At 42.4% G+C, this 25,302-nt stretch overlaps 1 protein-coding gene across 1 annotated transcript; it reads right to left on the bottom strand.

Moving 5' to 3' along the window:
• Window positions 1-1,504: 1,504 nt before the first annotated feature.
• On the bottom strand, window positions 1,505-17,388 carry DYNLT2B (dynein light chain Tctex-type 2B). The gene is made up of 5 exons (XM_049879499.1): window positions 17,172-17,388; window positions 14,075-14,208; window positions 7,186-7,255; window positions 4,411-4,474; window positions 1,505-1,649 (listed from the first exon to the last, which is right to left on the bottom strand). The coding sequence occupies exons 1-5, from the start codon at window positions 17,282-17,284 to the stop codon at window positions 1,602-1,604; spliced, it is 429 nt and encodes a 142-aa protein (XP_049735456.1). The 5' UTR covers window positions 17,285-17,388; the 3' UTR covers window positions 1,505-1,601.
• Between the last annotated feature and the right edge of the window lie 7,914 nt (window positions 17,389-25,302).

Raw genomic sequence — 25,302 nt, forward strand, 5'->3', positions numbered from 1 at the left:
GGATGTGGCCTACCTACAGTACATAAACGGATGTTCTGACAAAGCTAACTCTCTCAGCCCTGTCAGCTGACCTCTGGTTCCTGGGATATATGAGTGCAGAAGTCTCCAGCCTGCTGCCTCACCTGCAGATTTTGGGTTCACCAGCCCCCGCAATACCGTGAACTAGCAGAGGTCTCCAGCCTGCTGCCTGACCTATAGATTAGGGACTTCCAGCGCCCACAATTGCATAAGCCATTTCCTTGAAGTAAATCTCTCTATATTTATATATATACATCTCACTGGTTTTGTTCCTCTAGAGAACCCAGGCTAAAAGAGTAGGTAAGCTTGTGCAGCTGCCCAGGAGCGTCCAGGGAGAAAAAAGATTTAAATTCCGACCTTTTCCTTTTTGAGTTTCAAATAATTGTTTGAACACGGCTGATAGACTGAGGTGGCCCACATAAGGTCAGGTAGCTGGAGAAAATTACAGGGACTCTAAGGGGAAAGTGGAGCCCTGGTGCCACAGTGGTTAAGAGTTCAGGCTGCTAACCAAAAGACTGGCAGTTCGAATCCACCAGCCGCTCCTTGGAAACCTTATGGGGCAATTCTACTCCGTCCTATAGGGTTGCTATGAGTCGGAATCGCCTTGACGGCACACAACAACAAGGGGAAAGTTACTTCAAAGACAGTAGGAGTCTATAGTAGCCAACATAGGAACTTAAGAAGAGTCTTAAAGGGGGCCTAATTTCGTACACAGGAGCCCCGGTGGCACGGTGGTTAAGCGCTCCACCACTAACCGAAAGGTTGGCAGTTCAAACCCACCAGCTGCTCCTTGGGAGAAAGATGTGGCAGTCTGCTTCCGTAAAGATTTAGAGCCTTGGAAACCCTATGGGGCACTTCTACTCTATCCTATAGGGTCACTATGAGTTGGAATCAACACATTGGCAATGGGTTTGGTTTAGTTTAATTTCGTGCACAACTTGGGACCTCTGAGACCCTGATGCTCTGGACAAACCCTACAAAAAAAGAGATGGGTGTTTAAACTAATAAGCTGTGTAAGGCGTAAGCTAAGCAAAAACACTGCAATGAGAGAGAAAGACAACAGTTCAAAATACAGGGGAAAAAAAAGCTATGCACAAATTCGTCTCAGTGTTATTTATAAGAGTGAAAAATTAGAAATAAGTAGTCCCTCAATGAGGAAATGGCAAAAATAACCAGTGGTATAACCTAATGGAATAAGTGAAACTATTAAATTACACTTAATGAAAATCATAGTGCAAATAAAATGATGTAAAAACTGTTTATGACAGTACAAGAAGTGAAAAAAATCAGGGTACAAAATTGTATATTATTTTTTAAACCCTAAAAATAAAAAAGCACTAATAGAAAATACACCAAAATATTTACAGCTGGTTATGTTTGGGCACGTGAATTACAGATTTTCCCCTTTTTTCTCTACTTTCCACATGTAACAAGAACACATTACAACAAAATCAAAACATTAAAAATAGAACACCTAACAGCTTGCCAGACTGCCAGCTTATCTTTATTTCGTCAAGATATTGAACAACAGAAAAAGGTTCATATTTCTTCATGGTCGTATCTTTTCCCAGCTTTTCAAGGATTCAATAGTAGAAACAGCCAAATGCCGCAACAACACAGAATAAACTGTCCTAAAAAAACAAAACAAAACACACACATAAGCACAAATCCTTTGGTACTAATAAGGGAATAAGGAGAAGCACAGGCAATTTAAATTAACACCATCCCAGAGCTTTACCCATTTTAAATAATGAACACCCTTTTCTTAAAAAAAAAAAATGTTTCTGGTGGAGACCTATAAAGCTGCTTGCCTGACGGTAACTATAAAACTGTTTGCTAAAAGGGTAGGGTAAAAATTAGACTTTTTGAATACAGAATTCAAATGTAAACTAATAAGTGTTATGTAACGCATACTCACGAAATCATTATTTTTCTTGATTTGTCTTAGAAATAAAATAATGTATGAAATGCGTTGAGCTTCTTGGAGTAAAACCATTACCCAACTCAAGGAAATACATTATCACAGACAACAAAACCACATCCTGTCATAAATTCTGGATAGGGGCAAATGGTCTCTGGGTGTTTGTTCTTAATTGATAAAATTCATTTGTCCATCTTTGAGCTCAGAATCTCAAAATGCTTTCCAGATCCCAGTTAAACCTGTTAAAATACTTTTTAGGTATTTATTACAGGAGCTCCGCCAGCCTCAGCAACTCCGGACCCACCAACCTCAGCTCCAGCCGGGGAGTGACAGGAGAAAAATAATCTGAGCTCAAATACCTGATCATTAGACAAAAGTAAAACTGAGTGGTTAGCTCAGCTCCCTGTCTCCTCGTGGGGACAATCCTGAGCTGTGTTCCACATCAATGGTATCTGTGGTAAAAGGCCTATTTTGTTTTGTTTTGTTATGCCCAGTCTCTCATGGCCCGATACTTTTGTAAAATACAATACAAATTAAGTACTAGGGAAATGAAATGAAAAAAGAACCAAACAAAATACAGCCCCAACTTTTCATTATTAGATTCACTGGGGATAAAATTACTTTGTCGAATTGCTATAAAATTTCCTAAACCCTTACACTCAATTTATGTACTTTTATGTACATGGACCTGTCACAAATAGTTACTAGAAGGACACTGGTCTGTGGACCACCCTTTGGGTATAAACTGTTCTCCAGTGCCTCCCAGAATTCTCCAGCGGGACCGCACCCCAGTTACCCACAGCAATAATCTGTTCAATAGCGTATGCTTTTCCCTTTCCTGTCTCATTTCTAGTGCTTCCTGGGATCTTCTCCCAAATACGCAAAGTGCTTTAATCTCTGAAAATGAAATCCTATAAATACCCATCTCAACAAACTGGACTAAAGATAGACTGTCAGCAACCTAAACCTGAAAAATTATTTTTAGCCACCTCCCCCACCAATTCTGTGTTCTAAAACCCAATCCTGATAATCCTGATTAGAGTAATAACTGATAACTCAAGGTCTTAATTACATATTTGAGTATTGTCTACCCTCACAAACTCTCTGAAGGCATAAACCACGTCTGTCTGAATCACTTTATCCCTAGCACCTTGAAAACAGAGGCTGGCATGTAATCAAAACCAAAAACCAAACCCATTCCTGTTGACTCGATTCCGACTCACAGCAGCCCTATAAGACAGAGTAGAACTGCCCCATAGAGTTTCCAAGGATTCGAACTGCCGACCGTTTGGTTAGCAGACGTAGCTCTTAACCACTACACCACCAGGGTTTCCGGCATGTAAGAGGAGCTCAGAATTATTTGCTGAAAGAATGAATTGTATAAAGGCCCAGAAATGTGTATTTTTAACTCCAAGACGTAGAAAAGCCATCACTTCAGCATGATCCTTGCCCCAAAGAGAGCTGAGAAATGAAGATTTGCATGGTACTTCCCCCTGTTCAGCCCCTGATCCACAGGGTGGCTGAGCATAAAGCGAAACTTTGGTAGGACCAAAGGATTTTAGACTTAAACAATACCTGAAGATCATCTAAACAATCCACTTCCAAACCTGCCTGTACAGGAGAATGATGGGGGAACTTTTTAAAAATTCAGATTCACTGATTGGCTTATTTGACCAGAATCCACCTAAGTAGGGCCCTAGCATCTGCATTTTAAACAAGTCTCACAGATTATTTCACAGATTAGGCAGCCATAGCCAGTCTTTGGGGAGATCTACTTCAGCTTCCTAATGTATCTAATGCAATCTGAGACCCCAGAACGTCCAATGACTTCCCTAAAGTCATTCAGTTAGAAAGGGACAGAGCTAGAAATGGAATCCTCTCCACCAGTTCACTCGATCCAGCTTCTTTTCATCTCTGTTTGAATTCTGATACTACTAATTCACAACTTGGAGCATGTGGGGAGAGGATGGGATCATTTCTGAGAGAAAGTATAAAGAAACAACACATGATTAAAATATATAATACACTGTGGCAATATCTTGCCAATGTCTCAATGAAACCTCTTTCTCAAGATTTCTCTTTATTTTTGCTCCGTTTTGAGAAATGGCTTTGAGATAAAGTGGATGAATTTTATTTCTGAAAGAAAAATCAACTTTCCTCATGGAATCCCTGCCACCCAAATTTCTTTGCACCTTAGCCAAGTGCCATATGTCTATTAGCTCCAAACGATAATATGCTATTCCCAAATTCAGACCCGTGAAGATTTACATCCTCTCTACACACAGGTCTCCCTAAGTTGCTGCTTTAGTAACACAAAAAAGCAAAGGTAAAATCATCTTGCCCAGAAAGAGTCTTAAAACAAACATCTAAGACTAAAGTGTCTTTACATCTTAATAAACACTAGGTAATTTATCTGAAATGCCCACATTTCCTTAGAAAGGTTAAAAAAAAAAGATTCCAAATAAACTTACATTCATGAAAACATCATGAATGTAGTTGTCCGTGTCAGCATCCCAGAAGCAGCGAGCAGCCATGCTAAAAAAGCCAAAGGAGAAGACGAGTCATCAACAACATAACAAGGATCTGAACTACACGTATCTGTCACGAGCAAGTTTCCCTTTATATGTTCTTACTAGTAAGCAACAAAGCTTGGCTTTGAACCCAGGCAGTTCAAGCCCATAAAGATATGTACATATACCACATTACATTGGTTCATTTTTTAAGTTTCTTTGTTTTATTTTATATAGAAGAGCTCCCCTCAGCCTAACATTTCACATATTCTTAATCAAGAAAGTTCTACCTGTTTCCAAGCTGCAGTCGCAACAATATGAAATGCAGTTACTGAGGATCAATCAACACGTATTTATTTAGCAACTACCATAGGTCCAGAAAGATTAAATCTGGCCCCCCAATTTAGTTACTGAAAAAGTATTAACATGCATCAGAAGAATAATTTAGAGTTGATGCTATATTTAAAAAAAGAGGAGAGGAAGAGAAGAGAGATAAAAGAAGAAGGAAAAATGATAGATTAAAAGAAATTGAGGAGACATATCAGCCAAATGCAATGTGTGGACTTTGTATGGGTCCTAATTTTAGCCAACAAATTGTAAAATATACATATATATATATATATACACACACACATTTATGCACACATACATTATATATATATACACATATACACACTATATATACATCAGATATGACACAACTGGGGGATATCTGAACACTAAGTGGATATTTTATTACACTAATGATTGACAATATTTTAGATGTGATAATGATATTATGTTAAAAAGAGTCCTTAAAAAATTTGGAAAGGAAGTGGTAATGGCTGCACACCACGGTGACTGTAATTAATGTCACTTAATTGCACGTGCAAAAATGGTTCAAACTGCAAATATTTTGAGGTATATATATATCATCACAATAAAAAAAAAAAGTCCTTATCTTTTATCAACACATATTCTTGCATTTGCAGACAAAATAGTATGATGGGTGGAACTGGTTTCAAAATCTGGTAAGGGCAGGGAGAGTAGGTGAGGGTGTAAATCAAACAACATCCTATGTGCTGATGACTACCAAAGCTAAGTGATAAAGACAAAAGAGTTCTTTAGTCCCTTCATTTTCAGATGTGTTTGGAATTTTAGATAATAAAAGTTAAAAAAAAATAGAAAGGACTTTTATGCCATGCTTTTGAGTCTGTCGAAAGTACATTTAACAAAGTTCAATTGGTTTACTAAAAAAAAAAAAAAAAACGCTGCTGTCAAGTCATTTCTGACTCATAGAGACCATATAGGATAGAGTATAACTCCCCCACAGGGCTTCCAAAGGAGCAGCTGGGGGATTCGAAATGCCAACATTCTGATTAGCAGCTGAGCTGTTAACCAGTGCACCTTGGTTTAAGGAGTTTATAGTTGACAGGGTTTGAAATAAGAAACTCTATAGAGTTTATCGAGAGAGAGTGAATTCAGGAAGATTGGTCTAGTATGCAAGAAGAATTGTAAAGGAGAGAGCTTAGAGTCAGGAAATGCTGGCATCCAGATTACAGCGCATGCAAGCAAAGAGAGAGTAATGGTTAAATAAGATAAAAGATGGCACCAGGATTTTAAGCTAGAGTCAATGGAGGCTTGGTAATACTCTGAGAGACAGGGAAATTAAAACAAGAGGCTGATTTAAGGAGAAGGAAGGGAAAAGAAGCTATTTGAGCATGTTGAATCTGAAGTGACAAAATAGTAAAGTATTTCTTAATCTCTTCATGGTGAGGAAATTTCCTGAAGCCTTTTGACCACATGGCAGAGGAAGCTCTGGTGAAAAGAGTGCTATGCAGGGAGTCAGAAGACTGAGCTCTACTAGTGGCCCTGAAACTGAGCAGATATACAGTTCTGGAAAAATCATGCTGGATCTCATAAGCGTCATCTATAAAATAAGTGTACTGGACACCAGAGAACTCTTTTCAGATGTAACATTCTATAGTGAAAATATCCACAAGGCATTTTTAAAATCAATTCAACAAATATTTTAGTACTTTCTTGAAAAATACTGTGTGAGCATTGACTACAAAGGGAAAGAGGGGATTAACACTTGGGCACAGGAAAAGACAGGAAATCCAGATTTTGAACACACCAACACAGGAATGACAGTTTGAGGTCACGAGAATGAATGAGCTCATTGAAAGAGCGTCATGAAGAGCAGACGGAAAAGAACTGAGCCTTGAAGAAAGCTCACAGCTGGGGATGCCGAAGATAAAGAGCCAGTGAAGGAAAGAGAACAAGCAGTTAAACAGGAGGAGAAATGTTAGATAAGTGACATCAGGGCCAAAAAAAAAAAGAATCAATTTTAAGAAATAAAAGTCAAGGCCAAGAACAAAACCCAAGAAAGGGCCACTGGATTTGCTAATAAGTAGATCTCAGATAACTTTAAAGAAATTTAGGATAGTGGTAGGACCCAAAATAGGCCACAATGAATATAGGAGGAAACATATATACATAATCCCATACTGCCTATGGGAGCATATATACATAAACCCTAAAAGACTTCTCAGCCTACAGATACCATGGAAGTTTAGTTACCCCATGAAGTTCACCCGACTGCCAGACCTTACTGTTCAGTACCAGGATCTCTTCGGCTCACAGCTGTCCTTTCCTTGCACTCTCGCAAAGACACAATCTTGCTGAATTATCAAGATGTCGAATACCTAATAAGAAGCATATATGAAAAAACAAGAAGAACAGCCAGCTACTCACAATACTCCTTCACCTCTTTGTTCGCCAATCACTACTTGCACCACCATTTTATATCGGTCAAATCCCATTTCTAGAAAGAAAAATTAGGAAAGTATGTAGTAAAATTTTTGATTGATGGCAAATCTTCCCAGAAACAGACACAAACATTTAGCCTACAAGCTCTTGTTGAGTATGGTCGTAAGCTTGGGTGTCAGAGAGACTTGAGGACAAATCCTAATGGTAAACTTAACTAAGTATGTAACCTTAGACAAGTTGTTTAACTTTTCAGTTTAAGTACCCCTCCCTCATGTGTTAAATGAGAATATCATTACCTACCCTCTTGGGAGCATTGTGAGCTTATATAAAATATAGTAATATATGAAGCATCTGAAACAGTGCTGATACATTGAGTCTCTCAACAAACCTTAGCTTCCTTTTTTTTCTCCTACTCTAACTCAGGTACTGAGCTAGGCCCTCAAGATACAGATACAAATAAGACACTCTTCTTGCCTTAAAGAGCTCATAGTAGTTGAGAAGGCAGATGTGAAAAATAAGGTGAAAATGCAATATAATAATAATCTAAGAAAGGCCTGTATATAGTAAGTACCTCAGGAGCACAGGGCTGGGGGATTTCCCTTTGTCAAAGCGGTGAGAAAGGATGATCAGGAAAGACTTCTTGGATGATGTGATAAATGAGCTGAGTCTTTGTGGTGTTATGGATCATTTTTGTGTGGCCTTTCTAGCCATGGTCTTGTAACTCCCACCCAAGCACAAATAAGGCAGTTGTGGCCCACCAAAGGGATTGGTCAATTCTGTCTTAAAAGACAGCCAATTCCAGAGCAGAGAGAGGATCCCACCACCACCAAAGAAGAGAAGCCAGCACCTCTTTTGGACCGGGGTCCCTCCACTGAGAAACTCCTGGAACCAGGAGACTGAGAGAGAGAGCTGTAGCACTGAAGATGGAGAGAAGCAGTAGCAGAGACCAGCAGCGGGAGAGGGCACTGTGGCCTTCCCAGCCCATGGAGCAAGAAAGCCGAGTGCCTTTGGACAGCAGGCTTGCTGGCAGTATAGGGTGCCTCTAGGCACTTGGCAGAGCTAGGTGTGCTGACCCATGAGCTTCTTTGGCCGAAGCTTACTGGCAGAGTGGGCACTTACTGGCAGACTTAAAAGAGCTTTGTAACAATTGCCCGAGCAGAGGCCAGACAGAGGCGTGCTTGCAGCACAGCTAAGAAGAAGCTGTCCCAATGGAAGAACTGTGTCCTGAGTGTTCCCGAGCCTGAATTGTAACTGTTACTTCCCTAATAAACCCCATAATCATGAGTATTGTCTGTGAGTTCTGTGTGGCCACTGCAATGAATTATTGTGCCCCGCACAGATATAAAGAGTGCCATGGGAGGGACGAATGGTGTCAGAATTGGTAAAGATGGAGGAGACAGGAGGCATGTCTGACCTCCGCCCCATAGGAATCACCTCGGGCTGCTGATTTTGAATCTCTTCCCCCCTGGTGCACTTAGTCGAGGTCAGATACCACCCCTGCACCACTTTTACGGTCTTGAAGGAGGAGTGGGAATTTACCAGGTTGATGATGTCTCTCCATCCTATGAGAGGAAATAGCACATACAAACGCATGAGAGCATGGAATCTTCGGGAAACTATAAGCTGTTCTGTGAAGTAGCCAAGAAAAAGAAACGTAAGATTCCAGCATACACTGGGATAGCCCGGCACAACTCAGCTGCTCACCTCAGAAACTATACTGCTAAAGCAGCTAAATTCTGAAAATTCTCACTAACACCAAATCTGGAGAGAAAGAAACTCGGTGAGCATCCTTATCTTTCCCCTTTCCTAAGCAGTCAAAAAAGATGATGTGAAACGGGCAAAGCTGAAACAGAGCCAACTCTCCTTGATGAAGGTAAGGCCCCGGGACCATACAGTGGATTGGGCAAACCATCTGAGAACTATGAGTGCCCGCCCATGTGGAACACGGACCCTAATTCAGGGTACTGAGCAAAATCTCAAAAGAAGGCCAAGTCTAAGTTACTTCTTAAAAAACAGTGTACACGGTTCAGCTAAACTTTCTCCTCTCCCTACCCAGTTCTTAAGGCTATAGAAACATGGCTAGAATACCCAGCCCTCAAACAACAGTTCTGAGGGAAAAATAAAACAGTCTCAAATACAATGGAAGGAGAGTCAAGAAATCATCGATACTGTATCAGAGCAACTATGAAGTATGGACAGAGAAAATCCAAAAGAAGCTGAATGGAAATACATAAAGATGCAACATCAATAACGAAAGGACAAACAAAAGGATTAACAAGAAGGATACTGTATAAAAGACAAAAAACTCAACCTGGAAGAAAATATAATCAAGGAACAGAGATTTCCTCGCAATTGATTCATAATACAGGTAGTCCCCACCTTTCCACGTATCTGAGTTAGGGCGAACCACACTTAGGGTCATCTGTGCTGTTGTTTGTTTTTTAATACATCTTAATACTAAAAAAAAAAAAAAAATTTTTTTTTTTAATACTAAGTACAATGTCGCAGCTTGTAATTTGCTGCTGTTATCATCCACAGATGTAATGTTTCCAATCCCCAGAGACACGTAAAGATTGGATTTATAAAGGTACAGACAAAAAAAGGCAATAGTAATGAAAACCAAAAAAAAAACAAACAAGGTATTCAACTTATGTCAGAACCGACTCACGCTGTAATCTCCGTGGGAGTGGAACTGTCATTAAGTCGGGGACTACCCGTATAGGGTGTAAACTTATAAATTCAGCAATAAGAGCTCAGCAATCAGATTATAAAACAAAAGAGATGAAAACGAAGACTGCAGCCCGAGGAAACACACTGAATACCCATAAAATACCATCGCAGAACTAATAAGTTCAAAAAGGCACGAAACAGAACATACACAAATGAAACCTGAATTGCTGGCTTAAGATAATCACAAGTAAATATCAATAAAAAAAGGAAGAAACTATGGCAAAGAGAAGCTAATAGATATAGAAGGCAAAGATAATTCGAAATAATATTTGGTGTTATGAAGAAGAGAATCCAACAAATGAAACAGGAAATGTATTGAGAGATATAAGAAAATTTTCCCTGACATGAACAGAAAAATTAAACCTGCAGATTGAAAGACAGAAAATGCTAAACCCCAAGCCACACCCTAGAAAAGCTCCTGAGTGAACATCAAGGTCAAGGACAGGATCCTTTGAGCGAGGAACATCACACTGGCCTCAGATTCTGCCACCTGTTGCCATCGAGTTGATTTTGACCTGTACCAGCCCTACAGGACAGAGTAGAACTGCCCTATAGGGTTTCCAAGGAGCAGCTGGTAGATTTGAACTGCTGACCTTTTAGTTAGCAGACAAGCTCGTAACCACTGCGCCAGGATAGATTTTGCTACAGTAACATGCGATGCCACAAAACAATGAACGAAAGTCTACAGGGTTTTCAAGAAAATACATTATTACCTCACAATATTATATTCATTTTAGTTTATTCTAGTTTAAAGGCAGAAGACAGATATTCTCAAACATGAATGAACCCAGAGAATATAACATTTATGAGCCCTTCCTGGAAAAACTCAACAAAATCTCATCACACAAGAATTGAACCAAAATAAAGAACTCAGCAACGGAAATGACATGGTAAAAAGGACTAAATGGTCAGCAATAATTCCATTTAAATACGGAATGGATACTATATGGCTATGGGAAATAGATCCACAGCACCCCCTTGTTATTAACGCATTTATCAGTATATAAACACGGAAGAGAGGTCTGGTATGATGTTCATCTAATAACGATTATTTGTGGGTGGTGGCATTTGGGATGATTTTTCTAACTATTTCTTTTTCTACGCTGTTTAAATTCTTTATAATAGGCATGTATCTTTTTATACAAAAAAAATTAAAAGTGAATTTTCATAAATAAGTCTAAAAACAAAAATATTAACATCTCTATCATTGTTGTGTGCCATTGAGTTGACTCTGAATCACGGTGGCCCTATAGGACAGAGTAGAACTGCCCCATGGGGTCCCCTAGGCTGTAATCTTTACAGGAGCAGATCGCCAGGTCTTTTCTTCTGTGGAGCAGCTGGTGGGCTCAAACTGTCAGTCTTTTGGTTAGCAGCCTAGCACTTAACCATTGCACCACCAGGGCTGCTGTTAACATACTAAAAAAAAAAAAAAAAAAAACAATCCAAACCAGTTGCCACTGAGTCTATTCTGACTCATACCAACCCTATAGGTCTGAGTAGAACTGCCCCATAGGGTTTCCAAGGAGCAGCTAGTGGATTCGAACTGCCAACCTGTTGGTGAGCAGCTGAGCTCTTAACTACTGTGCCACCAGGGCTCCTGTTAATATACTAACCCATTGCGGTCAAGTCAATTCTGACTCATAGCAACCCTAAGGGACAGAGTAGAACTGCCCTACAGAGTTTCCAAGGAGCGCCTAGTGGATCCAAACCGCTGACCTTTTGGTTAGTAGCCATAGCACTTACCCACTACGCCACCAGGGTTTCTGTTAATATACTAACATTAGTTAATTCTGGGTGACAGAAATACATAGGTTGCTATTTTCTTCTTTGTACTTTTCTACATTTTTTAATTTCTAAAAATTAAACAAATTAAGAAAAAGAAGAAAATATACCAAAATATTAAATAGCAACTATCTTTGGGTAATAGAATTTTAGATAATTTTTTAAAAATTTATTTTTCTGTATTGCCCAGGTTTATTACAATGAGCATGTATTACCTCTACAAAGACATTCCTTCCCCCCAAAAATATTATCTTTAAGAAAGGATATAGAGAAGAGCAGCCAAGACAGCGGAGTAGTAAGACGCTTCCTGGGGCCCCTCTTACAACAAAGACTCGAAAAAACAAGTGAATCAATTGTTTATGACAATCTAGGAGCCCTGAACAGCAAAGGCAAAGTTGAGGAATTGGATTGAGCCGCAGGGGGAAGGAGAGACAGTTCAGAAGCAGCGAGGAGCTGCCAGACCTGACCTGGCAGGAACCAGCACCGTGAAGGCTGGATAGGCTGATGTGTGCGATGAGGTAAACAGTGGTGCTCCACATACTGGGAGAGACTGAGCGGCAGAGAGTACACTCCACCCTCCAGAATCATCAAGAAGCGCTGCTCAGTCGGCAAAAGATAAGTATGTGTGTCTAACCTACTGCATGGATCAAAAAACACCCCGTTTGGGAAGAGACTCTCTCCCATTTACTTGCCCTCCCCACTCTGCACCAGGTCCCGGGCTCACTTCAGTGATTACCGCTTCCCCTGGACCAGAAGTAGGACCCATCACATGTCCTGAGCCATTCTCTCAGTTTTGAAGAGGGAACAAATTAACAAACAGGAAAAAATAATCTGCCAGTACCCCTATGCCGCGAAGTCAGGGTAGGCACAGCCCCTTTTGCCTAGGCACAGGCATAAGGGGTCCATGGACTTAGAATGCCTTTCACCCCTGCAGAGACCTGTGTGGGCCCATTTCAACAGCACAGGCCCTCATTAGCACAGCACAACAGGGTATATACCTGAAGCCTAATTTCAACTATACCAGCTATACGGTGGAGTGGCAGGTTCGTGACATTTGACACCGCCCTGCCCATTAAGCAGGGTCCTCACCTACCCATACCAGGGGCCTGAGGACTGGTGGCTCCACCCATGCCACCCAGCCACCCATGACAAGGGTCCAAAAATAAGTGCTGCCTCCCAGTCCTTACAGCCAACAGCATTGGGAGCCCATAGTCCAGCTGCAAAACCCACCCACCTCTGTGCTCCAAGGAACAGGGACACGCTTTCCTCTCAGACATTCAGGGGCAGCCATCAGCTCCCTGCCTTGCTCAGTGCATGAACCCCTACTGCAGCCAGATACCTGTGCCTACTCCAATCACCCCTGCCTGTCTAGGACTGTAGGTGAGAGCCTGTACCACAGACTTGGTGGCCAAACTACCTGGACATCTGAGCTGAATCCATACAAGAAAAGTAAACGGACTCCTGGGTTCACATACCTAGTAACAGCTCGAACCACCTGATGACAGAGCCTGAGAGCTTCAAAGGCGCCAATAATCAAACTAGCTCACACAAGCACCCTATGTAGGCGTATCAAAACAAAACAAGAAGCTAGGACACAGTAAGCAAACAGAAAATAAATAAATAACTTATTGATGGCTCGGAGACAACAGTCAGTATCAAATTACATAAAGAGGCAGACCATGAGAGCTTCAGCAAGGGCCCAGAACAAAGAATCACAAAATCTTCCAAAGGAAGAGAAATTCTTGGAATTACCAGAGGTAGAATTCAAAAGATTAATATACGGAGCTCTTCAAGAGATCAGGAAGGAGATCAGGCAAAAGGCAGAAGAAAGGATACAGAAAAGTTTTCAGATGGTATAACATTATTAACAAGAGAGAGGCAGGGGAGGGGGAGAAAGACAGAGCAGGGTAGAAAAGGCACAAGATATGTTCTGCGGATGTAGGTCTGGCAGGAGTAGAAGGTTCAGTAAGGCAAATAGTCAAGGATTCCGCTGGAGAAACGGACTGGGGTCAGACTGTGAGGGTTCTGAATGTCAGGCTAGGAATTGGGAGCTTGGTGAGAAAAACAAACAAGAATGATGGGGTCAAGGAGCCCCTATACCTCCTGGCCTTTCTGGATAGGAGGCTTTCTTTGACATTGGTTCCCTACTGTGTTTTATTTCACATCTTTACTCTTTCTCACAGTCTGAAAAAACCTGTATGAGCAAAAGTCACCAAATAATTATAGAAGACTAGACATTGAAGAGAAATTTGTCTTTAATACAGTCCACAGCTTAAGTACCTTGTTAAGACAGGGAGAGACATAACTGGTAAAACGGAGTGTGTGAAGGAAACAAGTCATTTCTAATGATCGCCACAATTACCTTTTAATTTATCCTTAATGGTTTCTGATAACTGTTTTGTGAGCTGAGGCATTTCTTCTGGAAAATACTCCACACTTGCCAGTTCCTCCTTGAGCAGCGCATGGATACAGTCTTTAACCACAGAGGGTCTGAACCTAAAGAATACAATTTGAGAACATCTAATTAGGACTCCAAAACCCCAAGTTCTTCTTCCCACGTCAACTTCCCCCAGCTTTTTGTAATTAGTACCACTTAGTCCTGGGCGGCACAGTTTGCGCTCAACTGTTAACCTACAGGTTGGCAGTTCAAACTCACCCAGCAGCAACGCAGAAGGGCCTGGCAATCTGCTTCCCTAAAGATTATAGCCAAGAAAACCCTGTGGGACAGTTCCACTCGGTAACACATGGGGCGGCCATGGGTTACAGTCCACCTGACAGCAACAGATTTTGTTTTGTTTTTTTACCATTTAATCCTTGTTTTATGAATTTTTTTATTATAAAAGTTATATAATCAAATTAAGAAAACAAGTTGTATTCCTAATGTATATCTCCAGTCTGGACCTCTGCTCTGAACTTCCGACCACATATTCTAACATATAGTCCATCTAGATGTCTAATAAGCAACTCAAAACATCCAACACTGAGCCTCTGATATTCTCCCCTCCAAAACTACATCCTCCCTCAGTCTTCCCCATTTCAGCCAACAACAACTCCATTCCTCCAGCTGCTCAAGCCAAAAACCTTGAGGTCAGTCTTGTTGCCTCTTTCTCTTATAGCCCACATCCACCTCATAAACAAATCCTGTCAGTTCTACCCTCAAAATCATCTAAAATTCAACCACTTCTCACCATCCCACCGCCACCACCTTGCTCCAAGGTACCATGCCTCTTTGGTGGATTACAATGGCCTCCTAACAAGCCTTATCTGCCTTCACCCCCACATCCCGTTCGCAACACAGAAACCAGACTGATCCTGTTAAGATATATGTTAATTCATAAACCCCTATACTCAAAACACTCCACATATTTCCCATCTCACTCAGAGTAAAAGCCAAAGTCCTCACTGTGACTGGCAGGGTCCCATATGATGTACTCTAACCCCCAAACTTATGTATTCCCACTCCCCAAACTCTCTACTACTTTCCCCCTACTTCTCTCCACTCAGTTCTCAGTTCTTTCTACTGACTTTCCCTGTGTTCTCTGACCACACCAGGTACACAGACCTTAGTCCCTCTGTACCTGCTGCTTCCTCTTTCTGCAATGCTCCTCCTCCCTATACATGCATGGCTAGCTCCCTCACTTCTTTCAAGTCTTTATTCAAAAGTCATCTTCCCTGGCCATCCTCTCTAAAACCTCCAACCACCCCCTACCATCACCTTCCCATACCTTCCTTCCTAGCACTTGTTACTATCTGATACACTATATAGTTCACTTACATATTTATCTTGTTTGTTGTCCTTCTACTCTGTTAGAACACAAGCTCCAGGAGGGCAGGGAATTTTGTGTTTTATTCATTGCCATGTCCCCATTACCTAGAACAGGGCCCAGCATATAGCGGACAATAATGAAAAGATTACTTAATAAACAAAGATAGGCAAAGAAAAAGGTCAGCTCTCATTTCACCACTCCAGCAATACCATCAGCATTTTTACTGTATTGGTCATATATTACAATATTAGAATCCTTTTCTGGGCTACATATTCTATCAGTTGATTTGTCTATCATATCCCAGGTAACCAAAATATTTTAAGTTTTGAGCTTATAATGAGGTTTAATATTTGGTCATACTGGTGTTCCTCATTCCTTTTTTTTAAATTGTTGTAAATATACATATAACACAACACTTGCCACATCAACATTTTTTACATGTACCATTGAGTGAAACCAGTTATATCCGTCGAGTGACACCAGTTATATCCCCTCATTACCTTTTAACAGTATTTCCTTTGCTCTATTGCCAGCTTATTCTCACATGTAATATAAATTGTGTATTAACAAGCATACTGTGTTTAGAAATCCCTGTTAAGCTTTTTCCCATAAAATGTTAATGTCTTCTTCATACGAATCACACATAATCTCAAAGGATTATTCCTACATAACACACCCTTGTTGTTAATCTTGTTCTGCATTGTCTTACAACAGAAACACGACTGAACCTCATTCTGGGCATTCAGAATCTTTTACCAAGATACCTGAACATACCTTTTCTGTGCCCATTTCACCCACGGGAAAACTGCTGCCTGAAATCTTATCACAGTACAACCAGAGCTGCTGGCTTCCAGTACTCACCATGCCATTGGATTCAGCAAACAATCTCGTTTCAAACAATAGATGGGGGTTGAGAAGTCGTTTTTTTTTTTTATCTTTTTCTCGCAGAAAGACGAAGTTAGTGATGGATCCTACAGCCCTAGCGGACTGTCCTCTGCACCAGACTGTGCGCCTTAATTCTGGGCCTGGCTAGGACTTTATACGTACAGGCCTGTGCCCTGCAGAGGAGTATGCACATTCTGACATACGTGTGCACACGGTAACCCTCCAAACGAGGCTGAAGAGCATTCGATGCAAGCCTCTGCTTTCCCGCCTCTCTATTCCATCCATCTCCTCGGCCTGTGCCCACGCCCTGGATCTCCTAACCAAAACCCAAACCAATCTCATGGCCATCAAGTCCATTCCAGCTCATAGTGAATCTACAGGACAGGGTAGAACTATCCCATAGGGTTTCCAAGACTATAAATCTTTACGGAAGCAGACTGCCACAGCGTTCTTCCCGGGAGCAGCTGATGGGTTCCAACTGCAGAGCTTCTGGTTAGCAGCCGAGCGCTTTAACCACGGCGCACCAGGGCTCCTGGGTCCCCTGGAGCCATCCATCCCACTGCGCCACCCTAAGGGGCTCCCGGCGCCCTAACACCGCAGCAGCGAGTCCGGTCCTCTGCTGCCCCCTACAGCTGGAGGCCCAGAAGAGTCGGGATGCTGGAGAAGGGCCGTCTCCCCACCTCCCGCCCTCCCGCCCCGCCGGGCCTCCGCCGGCTCTCGGCTCCCGACGCCCCACCTGGGCCAGGTCGGCCCGCCCGCCCCAGCACTCCCGCAGGTCACGCCAGCCACATCCCGTCCACTACGCGCCTTTGCTGGAAACTGGGTCGCAGAATGTAGGTGTTCTCGGGCTCCCCTGAGCTCTTCTCCGTTTCAGGCGCCCCGTCGCCCACAGAAAAGGACAGCCCGGTCGACCTGGCCATGGCCAGGGCTTCTTGACCCAGGCGTGGGATGGCCTGCCGGGCTGCAGCACGGAGCTGGGAAACCGTCGCCAGGGCGACAGGCCCGCCCTTAGCCCTCACGTGACGCAGCCGCGCGCTCCCCGCGGAGCAGCCCCACCCCCGTCTGCAGGCGCGCCCCGCCCACTCCCGCGCCTGCGCACTCGCTGCTGGGCGGGACGCGGCGGCGCTAGAGCGAAAGTTTAGTCCAAGCTTGGTCTATGGCTGCTCGGTCTGTAAATTACTTCCAGTATCCCTTATTAACCACGCTACAGTCTCTGAAAATAGACGTGGAACAAAAGGTTCACAGGGGTAACCTGACCAAGGATGAAGAGCTAGGGAGCGGCAGAGCACTGACTAATCAAACGGTCTTCAAGGCAGTGGAATCCCTACGGGGGTGCGACGATGTGGACCGCACCGGGTGACCCTGTCTGAGGGGTGACACCAAAACGACAGTCTATAAAATTTTTGTGCAGTGCTTTAACAGGAATTTATTTTTATGAAAATATCCCTTTATTTAGTTATAACAAAAACATAAAGGCCAGTTTACATATATCAATATACCTACAAAGCTAAAAATATGGTAATTTAATTTTTGAACCTTCTAATGCACAGTCAGGAAATCAAACAACTATTGTATTGGGCAAATCTGCTGCAAAAAAGTCTTTAAGGTGTTAAAAAGCAAACGTGTCACTTTGAGGACTAAGGTGTGTCAGACCCAAAAAGCCATAGTACTTTCAATTGCCTTAGATGAATGCGAAAGCTGGACAATGAATAAGGAAGACTGAAGAAAAAGTGACCTCTCTGAATCATGATGTTGGCAAAGAACATTGAATATACCATGGACTTCCTGAAAAACGAATAAATCTGTCTTGGAAGAAGTACAGCCAGAATGTTCCTTAGAATCAAGGATGGCAAGACTTCCTCTCGTGTACTTTGGACATGTTATCAGGAGGGACCAGTCCCCGGAGAAGGACATCATGCTTGGTAAAGTAGAGGGTCGGTGAAAAAGAGGAAGACCTCAAGGAGATGGATTGACACAGTGGCTGCAACAATGGGCTCAAGCATAACAACAATTGTGTGGATGACACAGGACCAGGCAGTGTTTTGTTCTGTTGTACACAGGGTTGCTGTGAGTCAGAACGGAGTCCACAGCACCTAACAACAATGCATTCAGGTCAGAGCTGTCATTAGTATCTGATTACAATGACGCTTAGTATCATGTCGTTTCGTCTGCAAGCCCTACAAGCACACACTGTTGTTTTCAGTTGCTGTCAATATTTTCTATAGCTGCTGATTTTGCCAAATTTTCTGGTGTTTTAGCTACAACACAGGTTTCCTCTCCAAAAGTAGAGCGTTTTTATGAAACCTTTTGTAAGCCGAAATGGCACAAAGCGAAAAAGCAATTCACATTCATCTACATGGCAAAAAATTTTGAACATTCCCAGATCCAAATAATAACCTACCAAATCATACCAAGTAACGCATTAAACCGTTATGAGCTCTCTAAGGTTTTTCTAATACCTGAGGACACATCTTGCTAACGGATGCATAAAATAGATGGAGATAAAACACAGATGCTCACAGACACAGTTTAAAGCTATGGCAACTTGATGCTGAGATGCTGAGTGTAGCTCCAGAAGGAGCTTGGCGATGCCACCTTCACTGCTCCGGTGCGAACTTCCTTTTTAACAAAAACAAAGTATTGCCGTCAAGTTGATTCTGACTCATAGCAACTCTGCTGGACAGAGTAGAACTGCTCCATAGGGCTTTCAAGGAGCGCCTGGTGGTTTCAAACTTTTGGTTAGGAGCCTTAGCTCTTAACCACTATGCCACCAGGGTTTCCACATTTTTAATAAAAATTAATAGCCATCTGTAAAACAGGAAACCCTGGTGGTGTAGTGGTTAAGTGCTACAGCTGCTAACCAAAGGGTCAGCAGTTCAGATCCGCCAGGCGCTCCTTGGTAACTCTATGGGGGCAGTTCTACTCTATCCTGTAGGGTCGCTATGAGTCGGAATCGATGGGTTTTGGTTTCTGTAAAACAAGTGCTGAGTGCTGTTTCCATTTTTCACCTTTTATCATAAAAGCGAAAATACCCTTTGGGTTTCTTTCAGTTATCAACAACAGGTACCAATGTAGGTCTTTTGTAAAAGTGAAGTGGTGTAAAGTAAACTTTCGAAAAGCAGGGGATACCTGCATTGTGATAATCAGCATGGGGGTGACACCATGAGTTACCGCACTGCGTGACACCAACCCTAGTGACGTCACTGCTTCAAGAGTAAGAATGGTTGTGCAGCTCAAAGAATGTAATCAATGTCACTGAATTGTACATGTAGAAATTGTTGAATTGGTTATATTCTGTGTATGTTCTTGGCAACAACAAAAATAAATTTTTAAAAAGTCTTTAAACTGTGGCCCGCAGGCCAGATCAAACCTTTCACCTATTTTTGTACAACCTACAATCTAAAAAGTTTTTTTTAATATCCTTAACTTTTTTTAATCAAGAGAATTTTGTGACACTTGAAAATTATATGAGATTAAAATGTTAATATCCATAAATACAGTTTCATTGGCTCTCCTTTAGGTATTGTCTATCGCTGGTTTTGCCCTAAAACGACAGAGTTGAGTAATTGCAATAGAAATTGTTTGGCCTGCAAACCCTAAAATATTTACTGTCTGGCCCTTTACAGAAAAAATTTGCAGACCTCTGGTGTAATCCATTACTGGCAGATTGCTGTACCTCGTGCAAAATCAGAAAACAGATTTAGGATTAGGGTGCAAACCCTGCTTACAAGTACCAATCCCTGTTGCTGCTTTTGAAAGCTGTAGTATCCTGGCCTCTGTCAGCTTCAAAAACTAAGAACTTCCCCTAATATCCATCCAAGCTTCCTTTTGGTAACATTGGGTTAAGTTCTAAAACTTGCTTCTGTATGATGCAAAGGGGATTGTTGTTGTTGTTGTTGTTAGGTGCTGTCGAGTCGGTTCCGACTCGTAGCGCCCCTATGCACAACAGAATGAAACACTGCCCGGTCCCGCGCCATCCTTACAATTGTTGTTATGCTCGAGCTCATTGTTGCAGCCACTCTGTCAATCCACCTTGTTGAGGGTCTTCCTCTTTTCCACTGGCCCTGTACTCTGCCAAGCATGATGTCCTTCTGCAGGGACTGATCCCTCCTGACAACATGTTCAAAGTATGTAAGACACAGTCTCGCCATCCTTGCTTCTAAGGAGCATTCTGGCTGCACTTCTTCCAAGACAGATTTGTTCATTCTTTTGGCAGTCCACGGTATATTCGATATTCTTTGCCAACATCACAATTCAAATGTGTCAACTCTTCTTTGGTCTTCCTTATTCATTGTCCAGCTTTCACATGCATATGATGTGATTGAAAATACCATGGCTTGGGTCAGGCGCATCTAAGTCTTCAGGGTGACATTTTTGCTCTTCAACACTTTGAAGAGGTCCTTTGCAGCAGATTTCCCCAATGCAATCCGTCTTTTGATTTCTTGACTGCTGCATCCATGGCTGTTGATTATGGATCCAAGTGAAATGAAATCCTTGACAACTTCAATCTTTTCTCCGTTTATCATGATGTTGCTCATTGGTCCAGTTGTGAGGATTTTTGTTTTCTTTATGTTGAGGTGCAATCCATATGAAGGCTGTGGTCTTTGATCTTCATCAGTAAGTGCTTCAAGTCCTCTTCACTTTCAGCAAGCAAGGTTTTGTCATCTGCATAATGCAGGTTGTTAATGAGTCTTCCTCCAATCCTGATGCCCCGTTCTTCATATAGTCCAGCTTCTCGGATTATTTGTTCAGCATACAGATTAAATAGGTATGGTGAAAGAATACAGCCCTGATGCACACCTTTCCTGACTTTAAACCAATCGGTATCCCCTTGTTCTGTCCGAACAACTGCCTCTTGATCTATGCAAAGGTTCCTCATGAGCACAATTAAGTGTTCTGGAATTCCCATTCTTCGCAGTGTTATCCATAGTTTGTTATGATCCACGCAGTCGAATGCCTTTGCATAATCAGTAAAACACAGGTAAACATCCTTCTGGTATTCTCTGCTTTCAGCCAGGATCCATCTGACATCAGCAATGATATCCCTGGTTCCACGTCCTCTTCTGAAACCGGCCTGAATTTCTGGCAGTTCCCATGTGTCTGTCAGTTTGTCGTACTGTGGGGGCTTGTGTGTTGCTGTGATGCTGGAAGCTGTGCCACTGGTATTCAGATACCAGCAGGGTCACCCATGGAGGACAGGTTTCAGCTGAGCTTCCAGACTAGGAAGAAGGACCCGGCAGTCTACTTCTGAAAAGCATTAGCCAGTGAAAGCCTTATGAATAGCAAAGGGGGTACATTCTATAAAAGTACACCTTTGCAAGCTCCAGTCATTTTGCTATTCCAGATTTGGTTTACAAAGTGCCTTCTTGATAAATCAGTTAAAAACAGTTGATGTGGAGTTGATTCCAACTTACCACAATTCAATGTATGTTAGAGTAGAACTGTGCTCCATGGGGTTTTCAATGGCTGATTTTTCAGCGTAGATGGCCAGGCCTTCTGAGGTGCCTCTGGGGACTGGAACCGCTGAACTTTTGGTTAGCAGCAGCGTCTTAACCGTTTGCACCACCCAGGGACTCCAGCCTTCTCCCAGCCTCCAATAAACTCCCTCCAACCTCACCTCCCCTAGTCCACCCTTCACACTGCCTCCGAAGTGTCTTTTCTTTGTCGCTACTGTGCTTGAAAATCTTTCAATGGTTCCTTATGACTGTTTGCACACATTGACATTCCTTTAAAAAATAAGACCCTTCGTGATCTGGCTGGGGAGCCGAGCCTTCCTCCAGGCACTGGTTAGCAGACTAGGGTCTGTGCAGGGGCCACAGGCCCAGGTGTGCTGCCTGCACCAGCCCAGTGCTGCCTCAACCGCTGTCTGTGGCTGTCCCTCGGCCGTAGTAGCACCAGCCGCATCTCTGGCTGGGGTTGTGCGTCCACACACTGCCCTGGTCCTGCCTGGCACAGGGATCCAACATCTCCTAGGGGCAGATAGTGTGTTTTCTCCTTACTGTTTCACCAGTCATAAGAAAACATATCCCCAGGACCTTGACTTTGCCTCAGCGTTTATGATTTCTTCAACCCTGCTTCTCCCACCCTATTCACTGCAGTCCAGTGGAAAATGTGAAAGATTTGGTGCCTAAAGCAATTCAACAAACATTTTATTATGCCATCTGTACTAGGAGTGGAAGATACAAAAATAAATACAGCCCAGGCCTCGTCCTAAAGAGTTAACAGGTTTGGTTGGGGAGACCTTGAACTAAGCTAAGTTATTACTAAATAGAGGTGCCACTTGCTATAACGGAGCCCTGGTGGCGCAGTGGTTAAGAGCTCAGATGCTAACCCAAAGGTCAGCAGTTCAAATCCACCAGCTGGTCCTTGGAAACCCTGTGGGGCAGTTCTACTCTGTTCTATAGGGTCGTTATGAGTCGGAATCAACTGGACGGTACATAACAACATCAACAACTGGCTATAACAGAGTGGGCCCAAGTTGCTATGGGAACAGAAGGGAAGCACTGAATTGTATACTTAAATTATACAATCACGTGAAGGTATTGACCAATGAAACAGAGTTGAGATACGTTAGTAAAAACTGTGATGTTTAAAGGTTCTTTACCTCTGCAATTTTCCTAAGAGCAGGGCTTGCCTTTTTGTCAAATTAAAAAAAAAAAAATCGAAACAATCTCAAACTTACAGAAAAGTTGCAAGTACAGTACAAAGAAGCCCCTTTTTCCCTGAACCATGGAGAAAGGGATGGGGAATGACCCACAGTACAGTCCTCAGCACACAGTAGGCTCTTCACCGTGCCCTTCTCTTCATGGGCGCCCTTCTTACCCTGTGTTATGGGTTGAATTGTGTCCTCCAAAAATGTGTATCAACTTGGCTAGGCCATGATTCCCAGTATTGTGTGATTGTCTACCATTTAATCATCTAATGTGATTTTTCTATGTGTTGTAAATCCTAACCTGTATGATGTTAATGAGGCAGGATTACAGGCAGTTATGTTAATGAGGCAGGACTCGATCTACAGGATTAGGCTGTATTTTGAGTCAAACTCTTTTGAGATATAAAAGAGAGAAAGGAGCAGAGAGGATAGGGACCTCATTACCAAGCAAGAAGAGCCAGCATAAGAGTGCGTCCTTTGGATTCAGGGTTCCTCCACTGAGGACCTCCTAGACCAGGGGAAGATTAATGACCAGGACCTCCCCCCAGAGCTGTTAGAGAAAGAAAGCCTTCCCCTGGGGCTGGCATCCTGAATTTTGACTTCTAGACTCCTAAACCGTGAGAGAATAAATTTCCTTTTGTTAAGGCCATCCAGTTATGGTATTTCTGTTATAGCAGCACTAGGTAACTAAGACATCCTGGTATGAGAAAATGTTGCTAAGCGCATCACCCCCAAGACTTTCATGCATTTCCTGCAAATGAGGACATTGGAATAAAACCATCAAAATCAGGAAATTAACGCTAATGCATTACTACTGTCTACTCCTCAGGCCCATTCAGAGATCTCCAATTGTCCCGATTAGTTCATAAAAAATGCACCCAGTTTGTGAGCATGCGTTGCACCCAGTTGTCCTATCTCTGCAGTTTCCTTCAATCTGGAACAGTTCCTCCGTCTTTCATTGACTTTCATGACCTTGATGCAGGTAAAGATTACAGGCCAGTTATTTTGTAGACCAACCAGTTGCCATTACGCCCTCTCTGATTCACGGCGACCGCATGTGTGTCAGAGTAGAACTGTGCTCCACAGGGTTTTCAATGGCTGATTTTTTGGAGGTAGATCACTAAGCCTTTCTTCCGAGGTTCCTTTGGATGGACTCAAACCTCCAACTTTTCAGTTAGTGGCCAAGCATATTAACTGTTTGCACCACCCAGGGACTCCTTGTCAAAATTAGATTCATGATATCTATCTTTGGCAGGAATATCAAAGCAGCGGGTCTGTGTTCTGCTGATCGCATCAGGTTCTTCACAATGTGAATCTGTCTCATCACCCATAAGCTTACCGTCGATGGCTTGATTAAGGTGGTGTCTGCCAGCCTTCTCCACCATAAAATTACCCTTCTCTCTTTGTGAGTAATAAGATTGTTATGGGGAGATATTTTAAGACTACATAAATATCCCATTCCTTTAATTTACTTATTTCTATCACATGGGCTCATGGATTCCTATATTATTCACTAGACTATGATGCATTGTTATTCTTCTTTACAGAAGCAGGCAGCCACATCTTTCTCCTGCGGAATGGCTGGTGAGTTCAAACAGCTGACCTTTCAGTTAGCAGCCCGAGTCCTTTAACCACTGTGCCACCAGGGCTCCCTGATGTTCACAATAAATAACATCATCCCAGATTTAGCCAGTGGGATTCTGTGTCCTTTTGAAATGGACTCATTGTTCTTTGAATACGTTCTTGTTTTCTGGCCCAACAAGACGTTCCAAGCTCATCTTGTACTTCTTCTGCCCAGAGCCTGGAAATACTCATTTACCCAAAGAACTCTGGTTGCTTGGAATGGAAAATGATATTTAGAAACTAAGATCTGGACACGTGGTGAACTAGGGAATAAATGGTATGCATGCATGTGAATATATGTACTATGTGTATAAGCATGTACATATTTACATCTATATTCACATATATACGTATATATATATATATATACGTATATACATATATATATATGGAGCCTTGGTGGTGCAGTGGTTAAGAGCTTGGTTGCTAACCAAAAGGTCAGCAGTTTGAAACCACCAGCTGCTCCTTGGAAACGCTATGGGGCAGTTCTACTCTGTCCTATGGGGTCACTATGAGTCAGAATGGACTTGATGGCACACAACAACATGCACACACAGCCATGAGTTCACACTGATACCTCCAATTGAAACCCAACAACACAAGGTTCATTCTAGCTTTCTCTCTTTCCATATTTATAATTCCTTTCTCTGATAATGAGAACCC

The sequence above is a fragment of the Elephas maximus genome, chromosome 1, assembly GCF_024166365.1.
Source record: "Elephas maximus indicus isolate mEleMax1 chromosome 1, mEleMax1 primary haplotype, whole genome shotgun sequence".
Taxonomy (NCBI): domain Eukaryota; kingdom Metazoa; phylum Chordata; class Mammalia; order Proboscidea; family Elephantidae; genus Elephas; species Elephas maximus.

Excerpts from the sequence above, each read along its gene's own strand:
- DYNLT2B (XM_049879499.1), bottom strand. The coding sequence starts at position 17,284 with ATGGCCAGGTCGACCGGGCTGTCCTTTTCTGTGGGCGACGGGGCGCCT. Across the intron at positions 7,256-14,074 it reads CATTAAGGATAAATTAAAAG|AAATGGGATTTGACCGATAT; the intron begins GTAATTGTGGCG and ends TTTTCTTTCTAG. Across the intron at positions 1,650-4,410 it reads TTCATGATGTTTTCATGAAT|GACAGTTTATTCTGTGTTGT; the intron begins GTAAGTTTATTT and ends TTGTTTTTTTAG.